This window comes from Leptodactylus fuscus, chromosome 1, assembly GCF_031893055.1.
Source record: "Leptodactylus fuscus isolate aLepFus1 chromosome 1, aLepFus1.hap2, whole genome shotgun sequence".
Classification (NCBI taxonomy): Eukaryota; Metazoa; Chordata; class Amphibia; order Anura; family Leptodactylidae; genus Leptodactylus; species Leptodactylus fuscus.
This window is the reverse complement of record NC_134265.1, coordinates 153,489,816-153,507,710: the sequence shown is the minus strand read 5'-3', so window position 1 is coordinate 153,507,710 and position 17,895 is coordinate 153,489,816. Positions and strand designations below refer to the sequence as shown.

Genomic DNA, 17,895 nt, shown 5'->3' with positions numbered 1-17,895 from the left:
GTGTTACCTACCCCGTGCCCCCTTTTTCCCACCACACCACTGCAGCGAATTCAAAAGTGAAAAGCACCGGTCACGGGAGTGAATTGCGGTGGTGTATGGGAATTCCATGTAGCCTATAGTTCAATACGGGACCCAAGGTATGTATGTGCGCAATTTCAGCCAAATACGTTCGCCCGTCTAGGTGTCATTGCGTCCCCTTTCCAACCCCTTTGACCCCTTTGCACCCACCCCCGCAACCCCGGCCTGCTCCCTTGCCTGGGAGCAGGAGCTAGGCCCGAGAGGGCAATAGGAAGTTTGTGGCTTGCTATGCTAAAAAGTGTGTGGGATTGTAGAGCTGGTGGTATGAGTTGTGGTTTTGTGGGGGTCCTGGCAAAAACGTATGTCTGCGATTGTGATGAAAAGTAGCCTATCGTTCAATCCTGCCTAGGAACTATGTTTGTTGAAAATTTGAGCCAAATCGGTTGAGCGGTTTTTGCGTGATTGAGGAACAAACATCCAAACACACAAACATCCAAACACACATACTTTCACATTTATAATAGTAGGATTCTTAAAAAGTCTCCCTGAAAAACTGTTGTCAAGGGCCATTGCTTATTCCCTGCTGCTTAACCCCTTCCCGCCGATGGCATTTTTTGATTTTCGTTTTTCGTTTTTGCCTCCCCTCCTTCTAAACCCCATAACTTTTTTATTTCTCCGCTCCCAGAGTCATATGAGGTCTTAATTTTTGAGGGACAATTTTTTCTTCATGATGCCACCATTAATTATTCTATATAATGTACTGGGAAGCAGGAAAAAAATTCAGAATGGGGTGGATTTGAAGAAAAAATGCATTTCTGCGAATTTCTTACGGGCTTTGGTTTTACGGCGTTCACTGTGCAGCCAAAATGACATGTCCCCTGTATTCTGTGTTTCGTTACGGTTCCAGGGATACCAAATTCATATGGTTTTATTTACATTTTGACCCCTAAAAAAAATTCCAAAACGGTGTTAAAAAATTTTTTTTCTAAAAGTCGCCATATTCCGACGGCCGTAACTTTTTTATACATAGGTGTACGGGGATGCATAGGGCGTCTTTTTTTGCGGGGTCGGGTGTAATTTTTAGTTCTACCATTTTCGGGAAATGTTATTGCTTTGATCACTTTTTATTCAAATTTTTATCAGAATTAAAACAGTGAAAAAACGGCGGTTTGGCACTTTTGACTATTTTTCCTGCTACGGCGTTTACCGAACAGGAAAAATATTTTTATAGATTTGTAGAGCGGGCGATTTCGGACGCAGGGATACCTAACATGTATATGTTTCACAGTTTTTAACTACTTTTATATTTGTTCTAGGGAAAGGGGGGTGATTTGAACTTTTAATACTTTTTATATTTTTTTATATTTTTTTTTTTACTTTTTTTTTTTTTTACTTTTTTTTTTTACATTTATTAGACCCCCTAGGGGTGTTGAACCCCAGGGGGTCTGATCACTAATGCAATGCATTACAATGCTAATGCATTGAAATGCATTGCAAAAAATCATCATCTCTTTTACAGGCTGTATACACCAGCCTGCAAAAGAGAGAATTTGCAGACCGGCTGGGAGCCTTTAACAAGGCTCCCGGCTGTCATGGGAACGTGACGTCGGCGTTGGAGCATGCTCCAGGAGCCGGCGATCCCTGCCAAAATGGCGGCGCCCATGCGCCGCCGGGAAAATGGCGCCTCCGGCGCCTTTGACAGCAGCGCCAGAGGGGTTAATGCCTCCGATCGGTCCGGGGACCAATCGGAGGCATTAGAGCCGGTTGTCTACTGCTTAAAGCAGTAGACACCCAGCGGCTATGACGGCCGCCCTGCTCCCGGGCGGTCGTCATAGTTACAGACCCGACACGCGCCGTACTATTACGGCGCATGTCGGGAAGGGATTAAAGAAGACCTTTCACCATCTGGGGCACATGTGGTTTAATACACTGCTAGAAAGCCGGTTTTCCCGTTCTGTGCCCCCAGTGAAGAGCTATCGGTGCCGGTACTGTAGCTCTTCACTGTCAGAAGGGCATTTCTGATAGTCAGTCAGGAACGCCCTTCCTCACAGTAGCGCTTATAGTGGTGTTGAACACCACTGCAATCTAGTAAACAAAGAGCAGCAGAGAGGCACCGATGGAATGATCAGAGGTTTTAATTATACCATCCCCTGACTGTGCCTCAATTTTGCCTGAGATCTTTAAGGTTAATCTGTTACTTACCTTCTTAACTAATTTATCTGTATGCAGCATTGTAGTGTATTCTTTATGCTGAGAGCGAGCACTTAGCCAACTCCAGTCATCTCTATCACATTATCAGATGATTGAATGGCTACATCACTTGCACAAGTGTTGTGACACCTTCACCACTTACCAACCACAGTGTATAGTGACTGTGTATGGGATTACAAAACAGTCCCATTGTACTTGTATAAACTGCATCATGGCCATATTACCAATGGAAGAGATTTCCTGGAAATGGCATCAATATTTGTTTGTTTTGAGCCCAATCCCTAGGACACCTATTGGTTTATAGAATGAAGGAGTTAAAATGTTTCCACTTGCTTACATCTTTAATTATTACTGGAAACACAACAGCTAATATTTACTGTGCGTGGAACAATGGCTCACTTACATTCCTAAAGGTAAGCCATTTATATTAAATTCCTGGAAAACTCTTATAAATACTGTATAAGCTGTGAGGAAGGTAGCTCAGTAGCAGCAAAGGTACAGACCCAACCAGAGACAGGGACACAAGAACTGTAGCAAACAGGTTTATTAAGAAAAACAAACAAAAAAACTGCAAAATAAATAAACCTTCACTTCAGGCACAAAAGGAGCAAAATAAAATACAGCCTTAACTTCAGGCACACAGTAAACAATGTGAAACAAAACCCTGCTCTTCTGAGCACTAACTGACACTTGTTAATCAAGAATTGTCCTCTTATGTCTATTGAATTCATCTGAATGACGCTAGGTTCAAACTTGCATTCAGGTCTTTGCCTTTTGGTCCACACGGGGACCCGAAAGACAGAGAGCTTGTCTGATTAAAAAGTGGATACCCACAGAACCCATAGACTGTAATGGGATCCGCCAGGTTTCTGCTGGTTTCATAATGAAACCAGTAGACAGAAAAGTCCTCCTTGCTAGACTTTTCTCTCTGCTCATGTTAGGTGGAATCTGTGGCGGAGAATCCAACACAGATGTGAAGCTAGCCTTAGGCTAAAGCCCCACGTTGCAGAAATGCAGCTTTTTTGTTGAAGATTTTGTTGCAGTTTTTTGAGCCAAAGTCAGGAGTGGATTGAACAGAAGGGAGAAGTATAAGAGTGTCCTATATATTTTCCATTTCTTTTGTAGGCATTCCTAGGTTTGCTCAAAAAACGCATCAAAATCTGCAACAACTATGTTTCTGCAATTTGGGGCCTCAGCTTTAAGCTAAGGCCCCACAGGCCGGAACCGCCATGTTATAACGCTGCGGGAACAACCGCAGCATGAACGCATTGTGGTTCTTCCCGCATTGCTTTGAACAGAAAGTTCACAGAGTTTTCCTTCGCAGACTTTCTGTTACAATTATATCTACGGAAAACCGCTGGCGTGTCAGCACTGCGATTTTTTCCGCAAAGTGGGCATGGGATTCGCATGAATCCCATCCACTTCGAAAGTACTGTAAAACGCCGCGATTGTTACCGCAGTATTTCCGCCACGGCTAAATTGTTGCATTTCCAGCTCGTGGGGCCCCAGACTTAAAGAGTTTTTCCCCATCAGTAAAAAGCAACTTTTTTTTTTTGTTGCAAAATTTTGCTGCATTTTTTGATCCAAAATCAGGAATCACTTGAAAAGATATGGGAAATATAAAGTGAGTACTGCAGCAAAATCTGCAACAACAAAAAGTAGCTTTTCTACAACATGGAGTCTCAGCCTTAAAGACAGGCCATCAATTTATAAAAGGTTGGTTAACTACTTTAACCTAATGAATGCAGATTTTTATCATTTGCTATAAAGAACCTGAAGAGTTCAATCATATGTACCGTAAATACTGCAAGTTGGTGCACCTTTAAAAGTGTAATTTTCCACAGATGTAAAGTGAATTTGTGTTTATTTAGCATTACAATATAGACCTGAACTAACCTGATATAAGCTGGTTGTGAGTTTTCTGAAAATTTCAAATGGGCATTATGTATTTGCCACATGTTTGCAACATTCCATACTGAAGATCCTCGCCTCAAGAAAAACATATAAATTCCTATATGTAAACATATATAAGTACATATATAAGTGCTTGTCTATATACTATTTGCAACTCCATTTCTACTCTGTTTCCATAAATGTGTCTCTGTATTGTGAGATGTATAACTACCTTCTTTATTTTAGCATGAGATTTTATTGGTGGTGTAACTGTCTGTACTCTTTTCAGGTTATTTCATGCTGGCAAACACAAGGTTTTCCTCTCAACCTGGATATATTGGACGCATGTTCGGTCCATCCCTGCCAGGAAATATGCAGTACTGCCTACGATTTTTTTACACACTTTATGGGTTTTCAAAAATGAGCGACTCTTTAGCTGTTTACATCTTTGAGGAAAACGAGGTTGTTCAAGAAAAAATATGGTCAGTGCAAGAGTCACCAAAAGGTGTCTGGCTTCAAGCTGAAATCAACATAAATAAACCGATGACTTGCAAGGTACAGATATTTACACAATGTAACATTCACATCAGAGATTCTACTTAACTGTAGTCTTTTATTAATGTTTACGTTTACATCACAGTATCTTTGGTATTGTGATGTTGGCTCTCTGCACTTGCTGACGTATTACCATTTCCATCTGAACAAGCTTCCTGGTTACCTGTGTGAGCACTCCTGTTTCTTTAAAGAGGACCTTTCACCATTTTGCACACAGGCAGTTCTATATACTGCCGGAAAGCTGACAGTGCGCTGAATTCAGCACACTGTCGGCTTTCCCGATCCGGGCCCGGTGTGAAGAGCTTACGGTCCGGTACCGTATGCTCTTCTATGGTCAGAAGGGCGTTTCTGACACTCAGTCAGAGACGTCCTTCTTCACAGCACAGCCAATCGCGCTGTGCTTTGAGAGCCGGGAGGAACGCCCCTCCATCTGCTCGCAGTACTCGTCCATAGACGAGCATTATCAGGGAGGGAGGGGGCGTTCCTCCTGGCTCTCACAGCACAGCGCGATTGGCTGTGCTGTGAAGAAGGACGTCTCTGGCTAACTGTCAGAAACGCCCTTCTGACCATAGAAGAGCTACGGTATCGGACCGTAAGCTCTTCACACTGGGCCCAGATCGGGAAAGCCGACAGTGCGCTGAACTCAGCGCACTGTCAGCTTTCCGGCAGTATATAGAACTGCCTGTGGTCAAAATGGTGAAAGGTCCTCTTTAAGGATTAATGTGCACTCATGCTAAGCTACTTTTTATCAGTCCCTGTCTGCCTGTGTATATATGTCTGTTTCTCTCACCACACCTTGGCTGTGCAGTGTGTCTGTTGTCTATTTCATTAAGTGTTGTTTGGATGTATATCCTTTGTCTGAGTTATGCCTTAGTATGATTCTGTAGTCATGTATGTAATTCTGTGGACGCTTTTGTCCTTCTGCTCTGCCATGTATTCCCATTTGTGTGGGTGCATTTGTCTTTCCACCAAGCTTGCATTACTGCATCCTGTCACTTACAGGCTTCTGTTATATATGTACCTCTTACACCTGTGGCCTTCTTTGAATGTTCGGCCATTGGGATTCTGCTATATCTCTGCTTCCTGTGGCCTTTAGTCTTCTGTTATGAATGCTTGGCCAACTGGAGCTATACATCGTCTACCTGTGGCCTTCAGGCTTCTCTTATGAAGTTTGGCCTACAGGTATCTGCTTTATCTCTGCTGCCTCCTTTGGCTTTCTGTTATGAATGTTTTGCTTCTGTTATACCAATGCTACCTCTGGCTTATGGGCCGTATGTTATTTTTATACCTTTGTTACCAGTGGCCTTCAGGTTTTTGTTACAATGTTTGGCCTATGGGCTTCACCTCTGGCACCTGTGACCTCTGGGCCTCTACTTGTTCTGATTTACTGCTTTAGATTCCTCATTTAGACTTGTTAGTTCCCGATTTAGTACCTCTGTTACTGTTCCTACACATCTTTTATTTTTTACTATATTTTGTTGCACAATAGTTATTGCCTTGCCTGGTCAGCTGCTACTGCACAGGGACCACCTTAGGATGCAAAGACCTTGTAGATTCTCTGCTACGAAGTCCAGATCACTGTATGGCGTTTAAAGGTTTAACACGAGGGACTCTGATTAGACAATGCCCTAAGAGATGGCCCAAATCCAAACCTATTTGGTAGCACATTGGGCCCAAAATCCACTGCCCGGTACATGGTACTCCAGTCACATTTCATCTCCTGTCAGCCAGAAACAAGTGGGATAAGAACTATGTGTCATTTTTCTGTTTCCCCCATATGGTGTACTGGTCTGTGGTTACTAGTTGAAATTGGTAGGATTTGCCAACACAATATGCATAAAGGTTTTAACTTAAAAAAAAAGTGTCCAAAAGACCACACAATTGATAAGAATATTATTGTTCAGCATTATATATTTATTGACTTATGTTAAAGCCCCAATTAACTTCCAGGGGGCAATGAACACAAGATTACTGAGTGACAGTCTGACTTACAATTTACAGTAGACAGAGCAGAAACATATAGCACCTGACCTCTATCACTTTGTATCCTTGTTTCTTTTTCCAGGTGGCATTTGTCAGTTGGTGTAAAAGTTTTTGGGACTGTGGTCTTGCAGCACTCGATGATGTCACGGTAAACATTGGAAATTGCCAGATAGCTGGTAAGACACACTTTATATTGTATAAAACAGTGTTTCTCAAGCGTTCCCTGAGGTTTACACAACATAGCCTCAGATAGTAGGCACTTTCCCTAGCCTCCAGCAGTGTTTTATTTCTGGAATCTAGGGCCCACTATGTGCAGCTGCTATGAGGGGTAAATACACCAGGGGCCGCGCGCCTCAAAGCCACAAGTCCAATGACACAGTAAACCACAATTGCTTTATTGATAACGTGTTTTGGAGTTATTCGCGTTTTGCAAAAAACGCGACTCCTTCCTCAGATCCTGTTTCTTTTGATAGTAGGCTTAGACTTACTGTGCTCTGAGGCATGACCTCTTTAATATAACGAATGAGTTAATATAATATCATCGGACTTGTGGCTTTGAGGCGCACGTCCCCTGGTGTATCTGTGCAGTGGTTTCACTGTGATCTCTCTACATATCTTCTGTACGACTCAGTCATTACTGACGGTTGTAAAACCAAGGGACTGGCGACCCAGGTCTTAAAGACCAGTAATATCTCACAATTTGTGGAAAAAGACCACGAGTGGAACCAGAAAAGTTTGAGGATCTAATCAGGATCCACAACAGAGACTAATCTTACAAGTGGTTTCATTGTTGGGAAGCGCATCTCCTGTGGTTACATCCTCAAAACACAGCTCCTATGAACGATAGAAGAATCTGGATGCGTGTAATGTCACGAAAGGTCCCTTATCTCCCCACTAGATACTGCAAGTAGAGAACTTGGAGTATGATGTATGCTACTCTGCTCTGAAACTAAACCTGACCTCTGAAATGACCTCTTTCTTCCCTCTCCCTGACCAAGACAGATTAACCTTCGTTGCTGCGAGGGAGCCCCCATCTGCTGCACTGTCTTATTTGATTAGTGCAGGTCCTCAAAGCCTTGAAGTACCGGTCAACATGTGTATTCATTGTGTACGCCAGGAATGGCCTTGGAACATTAATTGGACTCTCAGATCCTCATTCACCAATGGAGACAAAACAGGCAAAATTGTCAAGGGCTAACTGCCACAAATTTGACTGACCCTCCCTTCCCTGCATGATTTATAGTTGCAGCAAATCGACTTGTGCTGCAGATTGTAAACTTACAGCATGTCAGGTATTGCTGCAGATTTCAACTGTGACTTTCAGCCTTTGCATTATAAAGGCTGAAATCTGGGGGAAGGGGCGTACTCACCCTAAAATCTGCAGATGAACCATAGCAAAAGCCACCATATTTGGCCAGAAATGGATTTTGCCAGTTCATAAGCATTTTTGATGTGTATCCACACTTATAAAAAAAATCTCTATTCGGCGAATATGTTGGAAATATAAAAAACACAAAAACTTGGTGATCTTCAGTAGTTGATACCTTTTTAATGGCTAACTCATAATGATGACAAATGGCTAACGTTTCGGAACGCAAAAGGCTCCTTTATCAAAGTAAACTACTGAAGATCACCAAGTTTTTGTGTTTTTTATATTTCCAACCCACTGGCTAACACGGTACAACAACGAACATTTTCCTTTTAGCGAATATGTTGGGGATACATCTCTGCTGCATAGAATAGCACAGCAGACTGTGCTATTCCATGCCTTGGTGTCTAGTAAAAGAATATACCACATATACATATAGTTTTTTTTAAGCATCTGTTTTATGTGTCAATGTAACGTTTGTGCCAAGAGCAGACACAGCATGGGAAATGTCTTATTGTTATGAGGGGTATGTCACAATCTTATAGGCAGTCTGTAATGAGATGGGATCTTTAAATTTTAGAAAGTTTATTCTGGTTTCTCTCTCTTAACATATATATATATATATATATATATATATATATATATATATATATATATTTCAGGCCTGGGTCTATATCTTTATTTAGGAGGTATGTAAATTCTGTCTTTGGGGGGGATGTCCTGTATAGTAAGATGGTGCACAAAGAAAAGATATTTACATAGCACTTGTTGCACACAGCTTTTTTCTATCCTTTTCTGTGTAGAAGCAATGCTCTAGTGCCACATCCATCTCACAATAGACACTGACAACACTACGCAGAGCCTGTTAACTTATAACGACTACGCAAGTCTTTGCATCAAACCTGACAGAAGTGCCAACACAGCCACCTATATAGCATAAGCATTGTATTTCTAACTAATTGGAATGTCTTGTCACTAAGAGGCTACTTGTCTTGAAAAGACTGAGATGAAGTAGTATAAAATATACTATGCACAGATTATATGTATTATATGTATTAATCAGCCATAACAATTAATAACAGGTAAAGTATATAACAGTCTTGTTGCAATAGCATTGGTGGGGTTAACTGTATTCAGCAGCAGGTCAACATACAATTCTTGTGTTGGAAGAAGCAAAAATGGTCTAGTGAGATTAACAGTGACTTGACAAGGGCCAGTGTGATGGCTAAATGAGAGATCATTTGCATGCGGAATTGGCTTGTTTGATTTTCCCAGTATATATTGGTTAGTGCCGACCAAGGAAAGCCCAACCTTGCAAATCACAGGACTTAAATATACCTTCAGCTAGCATATTGGTGCAGATACCACAAAACACATTCAGAGGATTTGTGAAATTCATGCCTCAACAGGTGAGAGCTGTTTTGGCAGACAAAGTGGACCTACATAATATTAAGCAGGCGATTTTAAAGAGTACCTTTTGTAACATTTGGGTGGCTTTTCAGAATAAGCTACTATGTGTGTGTAACACTATTACTGGCCAACATATTGTATGTCTAATCAGCCCCCCCTAAAGCAGTCATCAGAGCATACTTGTAAAGCACATTAGCATTACCTTCACACAGTTCACACAGAGTTTTTTTGGTCAGGATTTTGAGGCCATATTTGTATTGAAATCAATGGGAGCCGATCAGGTCTTTTTTCCAGGAGCCGTTTTTCCAGCTCCCGGAAAAAAGAAGCGGGATGCTCATTCTTCAGGCTGAGTCGCCTCGCGATTCGGCCTGAAGACACACCCTCCTCCGGACTAGGCCCGTTCATTGGGCCTAATCCAGAGCAGAGTGCGTGGCTGGATGCTAGCGCAGTGCACCGGCTTTCAGTTGCGGCTACCTGGTTTTTGGATCGGAACCTGAGGCGGCCTCTGCCTCAGGTTCCAATCCAAAAAAACCCCATGTAAACTTACCCTAAGGCTCCATTCACACAGAGTAACGCCAGGCGTCATTTGTGTGTAATTTGTGTGTCTTTTACGACCGTCATAAAACGTTTACATAGAGTTCTATAGGAAAAGACGTCCGTAATTTACAGCCATCGTTTACGGCAGTCATTGTAATGACGGCCGTAAATGACGGCCGTAAATTACGGACGTCTTTTCCTATAGAACTCTATGTAAACGTTTTATGACGGCCGTAAAAGACACACAAATTACACACAAATGACGCCTGGCGTTACTCTGTGTGAATAGAGCCTAAGGGTCCATTTACACAGATGAAAATGATGAGGAATTTGGTGTGGAATCTCAGTGCTGAATAAAAAGCCTCCCATTGTCTTCAATGGGTTCCTTTTTCTGCTAGCAGAAACAGGAACCCATTGAAGTCAATGGGAGGCTTTTTCTCAGCGTTTAAATTCCACACCAAATTCCTCACCATTTTCCTCCGTGTGAATGAACCCTAAAGCTTCATGCACATGACAATGGTAGTCTGTGAAAATGACATGGATGACACACGAATTGGTGTCTTTGTGTCATACATGATTTTGACTGACCCATACATTCAAATGAATTGACATCCGCAATTACGGACAGCTACGTGATTTGCAGCTCTTCAATTCAGCCCAGACACACCATGGATGTGTGAATGGGCCCATTGAAATATATGGGTCTGTACATTTTTCTGAAATTGCTGACCTGCAGTAATGGATACAAATACGTTTGTATGCATGTGAGACCTCACAGAAAAAAATATCAGTGATGAATGCCAGTTTGCTGTCAAGACGCATAATGCTATCAGTAACTTCCCATTCACACAACTTTAGTGCACGATTACTAGAATGGGGCTTATGTGGTGAGCAATGTTTGTAGTTTGTAAACATAGAAACACAAAACATGTTATAATGAGCAAAGATGCTTAATTTTTTTCTGTATTTGCGCAATAACAAACTCATTCACAAATGTCATATACCCTATATCTTTGCTTTACAAAATTCCCATGTGTATAAATATTAGTTTTTTTTCCCTTTCATTTCATTCACAGATAGGTTGCCTCCGATACCTGGAAAATGTACTTTTGAAAAAGATGCTTGTGGATTTCAGCAAGAATGGCAAAGGAGAGGAATATGGCACAGGATACGAGGAGCAACACCTACCTCTTACACAGGACCAAAGGGAGATCACACTTCTGGGGTAGGTGAGTCCTCTCATGTTAAACAGATTTTTTGTCGTTACTTGATAGCTAAAAATAAAATGTTATGATTCACTTGATAGTAAAGATCATTTTGTTTACTAATTTGTATTTCTGTACTCCCACTAAAGACTTCTTAAGGCCGGGGCCCCACGGACCGTAATCGCCCCGATTTGCCCGCTACGGGAAAAATCGCGGCGCTGTACAGTGCAGGCAAAGTGGATGGGATTCATGTGATTCCCATCCCCACTTTGCGGAAGAGATCGCAACGCGGACACGCTGCGATTTGCAAAGCCGTTGCAGCTTTGCAAATCGCAGCATGTCAATTATATCTACGGAAATGCCGGCGGCTTTCCCATATATATATATATAACGTTAAGAGAAAGTCCGCAGAGGAAAACTCAGTGAAATTTCTCTTAAAAGTGCTGCGGAAAGAACCGCAATGTGTTCACGCAGCGGTTCTTCCCGCAGCGCTATAGTGCTGCGGATACGGCCCATGGGGCCTTAGCCTAACAGGTTAGGCCACGTTCACATACGCATCAGGTGCTTCATTTGGGAGCTGTACTGTCAGGATGCTGGTTAGAAGTTGCAGTGCATTATAGTAATGATTAAGTTATATTAGTGATACAGTGTTCAAGACTCATAGTGTCTGCTAGGCTAAATGTAGACAATCCATGTGGTGGATGGGAACACTGGAGCCAAAGTACGACACCCAGCTATCTCCAGTGCTCCAATTCACTCCCCTGAGTGTGTCACGGATATAGATAGAGGATAAAAACATAGCATAACTCCTTTAAGGCCAAAGTTGGTGTTGTCTTGAAGGGTTTTAAGAAATCCTGTCAACCCTACTGATATTTATTTTTTAGGCTAAGGTCCCATGTAGTGAGATGCAGAAAAAAATTATGTTTTTCACATCCCCCCCCCCCCCCCCCACAACATTTTTCACAGAAAGGGACTTACTGCCCCTATTATACCTATATGGAAAATGTCAGTGTTTCCGCAGGTATAAATGACATGCTGCGATTTTTGAAACTGCAGATTTTCCACAGCAACATCAGTGCTCTAGAGGAGATCTGCATGGAGGAATGGGCCAACATCCCAGCAACAGTGTGTGCCAACCTTGTGAAGGACTTACAGAAAACGTCTGACCTCTGTAATTGCCAACAAGGGATATATAACAAAGTATTGAGATGAACTTTTGTTACTGACCAAATACTTATTTTCCACCATAATTTTCAAATAAATTCTTTCCAGATCAGACAATGTGATTTTCTGGATTTGTTTTCTCATTTTGTCTCTCATAGTTGAGGTCTACATATGATGTCAATTACAGGCCGGCCTCATCTTTTTCAGTGGGAGAACTTGCACAATTGGTGGCTGACTATGTACTTTTTTCCCCACTGTAGATGTGAAAGCCTATGAGCCTCAGTTAAGGCAGTTGAGGAGCTCTCTAGTATTTCTCCTACTGTATCTTCCATAAGCATGTCATTATTAGACATTATCCAGCATCTGGCATTAAATCATAGATATTATCCCCGAGAATGTTATCACGGGTTCTATCCTAGATATCACTTTATTGCACAATCATGACGCCATTGTCACATTTGTAAATATTTATAGGTATCAGAAGACAGGCGAATGCTGTCTGTAAATGAGTAAAGGATTGTAATACGCACTCCCCATTACAGGTGTAAGTCTGGTAATACCTCTGAGATTCCAACTATTCATATCATAAAGCTGAGACAGGAGATGTAGTCAGGGAGTATCCCATAATTATGAATGTAATATGATTTCACTTGTTTCCTTTAAGGATACTACATGTACATTGAAGCAACGAACATGGTCTTTGGACAAAAATCACGCCTTATCTCAAGACCTCTTCGAGCTATTTATGGGAAACAGTGCTTGACTTTCTTTTACCACATGTATGGAGCTGGTACTGGATTGCTTAATGTATATCTGAGAGAGGAAGGCCGCAGACACAAGGAAAGCCTTCTGTGGAGTAGAAGAGGTGAACAAAGTATCAGCTGGTTAAGAGCACAGATAGAATATGAGAGTGAAAGGCAACATCAGGTAGGCCACAAGCTGGAAACTGGTCAAAACTTTATGGTGAAGTGATATGTTATGCTTCGTTCATACTTGCGCCCCTGTCCAGTGTTTGCCATATGTCCTCAGCCATATGTCCTCAGCCCTGCCGAAACAGGGGATGGAAACTCGGCAGTCAGCTTTAAAACCCATTCACTTGAATGGATTTGTAAAGGTGACTGCCGGTGTTCACCTGTAGCCTCTCTGCACGGAAACCGTTTTTTTTTCAGCTGGACACAAAGTCGGACATGCAGGAATTTGTATCTGGGTAAAAAAAAAAACGGTTTCCCCATGGACACCGGCGGTCACCTTTACAAACACATTCAAGTGAATGGGTTTTAAAGCTGACCGCCGGGTTTCAGTCCTCTGTCCAATTTAGCTGGGGCTGAGGACGGAAATCCAGCGGAATGCACACACCAGACAGGGGGCGCAAGTGTGAATGCCCCCTTACTGCTATAAGGTAGGGTAATAAAAATGAAGTTATAGGTATGTGGAGTTGAGGCGGTGGTATTTTGGAGTCATCTGGAGTCAGTCTGATTGGGGATGAATAGAGATGAGCGAACACTGTTCGGATCAGCCGAAGCACCTGTGACGCCGGCCGGCCAGCGGCAAATTCAGCGTCACAGGTGCTTCCATTCATTTCTATGGGTGCGTGCTGTTCGGATCGGCTCATCTGAACAGTGTTCGCTCAACTCTAGGGATGAATTGTGTCCATATAAAGGATCTTAAATCCAGGTGTCAGTTTTGTCAGTAAATTATATCATTAGCCTTAATTCTCAATTCTTTCTTTTTCTGTCATTTTTAGGATACCTTTTAGAATCAGGATTTAAGTCTGACAATCTGCAGTCTAGCCCAGAGTTTTTTATCTTTTTTTTTAACTTGGGGTATTATACCAACAACACTTTTTACCTTTTTTACACAAAAGTATCAAATACTGCATGATTTATTCTGGCTAACATGGTACTATACTATTTTTCCCCTTACTTTCTTCCAGAAACAAGGCTGCTCCTGTCTAAGTAGTGTCTAGTACTGCAGCTCAGGTCCACTGACTTAAATGGGACTAAACTGCAATACCGCATGCAACTTGTGGACAGTTATGGGACTGCTTTGGAATAAGCAGCAATGTTTTTCTGATTCTGCACTAGTTTATAGACTCATATGTGTTCATATGACAGAATATGTGCTTTCTAAAAGATATGTTAAGTAAAATGCAGTGCATATGTTGCTTTCAGCAGGTTGGTGTTTAGGGTCACATTATATAAGTGCATGTAAATCTGACTATAATGCTTTGCTATTACATTAGTACAGTGTTTTGAAAATGATTTGCAGAATTTCTTCGGTTTTTACTTATTCAATAGCTCCCTTGCTAGTGACAGCTGATTGCTCGGGATCCCAAATAAGAGACCCAGATAATCACTCGCTCACACATACAGCAGCTTTTCCGTGTATGTTTTTTTATTTAGGAATTAACTGATATATTGTGAATTTTCTTTTTTCTAGATTGTGTTTGAAGCCATTCGTGGGGTTTCAATAAGAAGTGATATTGCACTTGATGACATAATATTTCAGAACAAACCATGTGGAGGTAAGTAATTGTTATATCTGGACTATCCTTAAAATTTGCTTCACTCCCTAGGACTCCCTTCCCAATTTCTTCTCCCCCTTCCCTTCTCATTTTATTATCTTCTGTATATTTTTTTTACTTCATTTTTTTTCTATTATTGTTTGGGTGGAATTCTATTTCACCTTTGTAATGTAACATCAGCGGTTGCAGGCATATTGTCTACCATTGTAGAACTTGCCACCTGGCTACCTCTGTGTGCAATCTTGTTTCTTTAAAGAGGTCCTTTCACCACCTGGGGCACATGCGGTTTTATACACCACTAGAAAGCCGACAGTACGCTGAATTCAGCACACTATCGGCTTTCCCATTCTGTGCCCCCAGTGAAGAGCTATTGGTGCCGGTACTGTAGCCCTTCACTGTCAGAAGGGCGTTTCTGTCAGTCAGTCAGAAACGTCCTTCCTCACAGCAGCGTCTATAGCGCTGTACTGTGAGAGGGAGTGTTACTTATCACCCAGCGATAATGCTGAGCAGAGAAGAACACTCCCCCTCCCCCAGTACTTGTCTATGGACGAGTCCTATCAGGAGTGGAGAGGGGCATTACTCACCACTCTCACAATACAGCGCTATAGACGCTGCTGTGAGGAAGGGCATTCCTGACTGTCAGAAACGCCCTTCTGACAGTGAAGAGCTACAGTACTGGCACCGATAGCTCTTCACCAGGGGCACAGAACGTGAAAGCCGATTCAGCGCACTGTAGGCTTTCTAGCGATGTATTAATCCGCATGTGCCCCAGGAGGTGAAAGGTCCTCTTTAAGCATTAGTGTGATCTCAAGCAAGCTTCTTTACGCTAAACATTGTCTATATGTGTGTAAAAAGTCTTCTTCTCCAGCCACACCTTGTCTAAGAAGCACTTTAGGCTAAGGCCCCACGTAGCGGGCTGCAACCAAAAAGCACCACTGGAAAACTGTGATGGAAACGCATCGCAGTTTTTCCCACTGCGCTTTTCACAGAAAGTCTGTAGAATTTTTCTCTGTGGACTTTCTGCTTCAATTATACCTATAGGGAAAACTAGAGAACATCTGACATCAAGACTCATTATTTTTCTGGGCTCCCAAGGAAGAATTTTTATTATATTTATTTTTTCCATGTATGGGGATGCATAGTGAGTCTTTTTCTTTGCGGGGGGGGGGGGCAGGTGTACCTGGTTATACCATTTTGGGGAATGTCTATTGCTTTGATCACGTTTTATTAAATTTTTTATTAGAGGCAAAAAAGTTTGCCACATTTATGTTGAAATCACTGAACTTATCAAAGCGGTTAGGGGGAGTTCACACTACCATTACTAAAGTCAGTTGCTGTCTTCCATCATAGGATGAGAGCAACGGACATTAGACTGTCACAGAGAATGGTCACTGATTCTATGTCTGTTCCTGTTGACACTAACGTAAACAACATGACGGACACTAGCTTTTTCATCCTATGATGGAAGACAGCAACGGACATTTGTAATGGTAGTGTGAACTCCCCCTTAACTGAGTTAAATCATTTCCACAATACTGGTTATAAGTTTCTGGGCTACTACTACTACTAAGTTAAGTATCTAACTTTCTAGTTGCATTACAAATGGTGCTGTATTAATATTATTATATTGTACTATTGGTGCCCTATTTATAAAGTCACACTTCCACAGTTCGCCCATAAATGGGCTGAGAACAGGCTGTAACGTTTACATGCAGCTGTGGCCATAGAGTGGGGCTCCTCGAACATGAAGGATGCAGAATTTTTAATTCAACTACATTAAAATTATTTTATTATAATAGCAATATTCACTTTTTCAATGGCCTCTGATATTAATGAGAGCTTCTCTTCTACCAATGTATGCTGTACTTGGGTATAACGTTTTGGTGAATAGTATACAGTAGTTTCAGACTTACAGTTATTGTCGTTCATTTTGTCATTTGTTTTAATCTAACTTTAGTGCTTGCACATCTGTATTTGTGAAGGATACATTATTTTATTTTATTTGCTTACTTGTCAATGTCATACTTTGGATCTCATAACACTTGAACTATTTGCATGTACTATTATTGTATTTACAGATTTTGATGATTTCGGGGGACTGCAGTCATCTGGATATCTAGAAGATCTGAATGAAATTGACTTCTAAGCCATGATTCTATTATGATCAGAGCTAGTAATATAGACATTAGTCAGTTCAGAAACTGCACAGTAAATGTTCTTTGACAGTGAACCGAAGAATCTTTAAAAACATATTTACAGATGCATAACACAAACTCAGAGCACTTGTGTTCTCAGACAAGACAACTACTCAGGGCTAGATATATGTTACAAATGCAATTACGCATGTATTGTCAGTAATAATAATGTGTGTACAGCTTTTTATTTGCCACCATTCTCACTGTATTATAATTGTGTATGTGTGTGTGTGTGTATGTGTGTGTATGATTTCATGTGTGATTATTCTTAACACAGGTATTGACAAAACTCAATTTTCACAATAAAAAATAGTTTTCTTTGTAGATATTTTAGTCAACAAATGTATTCTTTACCATCTAACACACTGGTTAGTTGGAGGTGCATAGAATATTGTTAACTTTAGTTAATATTTTCTTACATTTTATTTCCAAGGATCAAAAAATAAGGCTTCAGTTTAGTTTCAATACAAAATGTATTCATCGTTCAATGGGCCAGTGTTTCTTACCACATAAGCCCACACATTTGCGGGGGCCCCTCCACTGAACACAAAGCTCCCCACATTGCATCTCACAGTTGCAGGCCCTGTGCACCCTGTTGCGCTACATTAAAGCCGTATCTGCCTGGTGCCTGCAAGTAAAAGAGCCATGGCCAGGCCAGTCACACCCATACACAGCATATAAGCGATTGCTTGTAGGCTGAGCTTTTGCATCAAAGTAATACTGAGACTGCCAGCACCTCCCTCTGCTCCTGTGAAGTGTTCATCAGTATGTACATTTTGCCAATTAGAGCAAAGACTTACACGTGACAGCAGCCATTACATTCACTCCTTT

General features: G+C 41.5%; 1 protein-coding gene across 1 annotated transcript in view; it reads left to right on the top strand.

Moving 5' to 3' along the window:
- The window catches only part of MAMDC2 (MAM domain containing 2), an 84,625-nt gene extending 67,392 nt beyond the window's left edge, over positions 1-17,233 (top strand). Inside the window, exons 9-14 of the mRNA XM_075277438.1 lie at positions 4,412-4,677; positions 6,743-6,836; positions 11,053-11,205; positions 13,010-13,272; positions 14,785-14,869; positions 16,948-17,233. Coding sequence (XP_075133539.1) covers positions 4,412-4,677; positions 6,743-6,836; positions 11,053-11,205; positions 13,010-13,272; positions 14,785-14,869; positions 16,948-17,015 — 929 coding nt within the window. The 3' untranslated portion in view covers positions 17,016-17,233. The remainder of the gene's footprint in view (positions 1-4,411; positions 4,678-6,742; positions 6,837-11,052; positions 11,206-13,009; positions 13,273-14,784; positions 14,870-16,947) is intronic.
- The last annotated feature ends 662 nt before the right edge of the window (positions 17,234-17,895 follow it).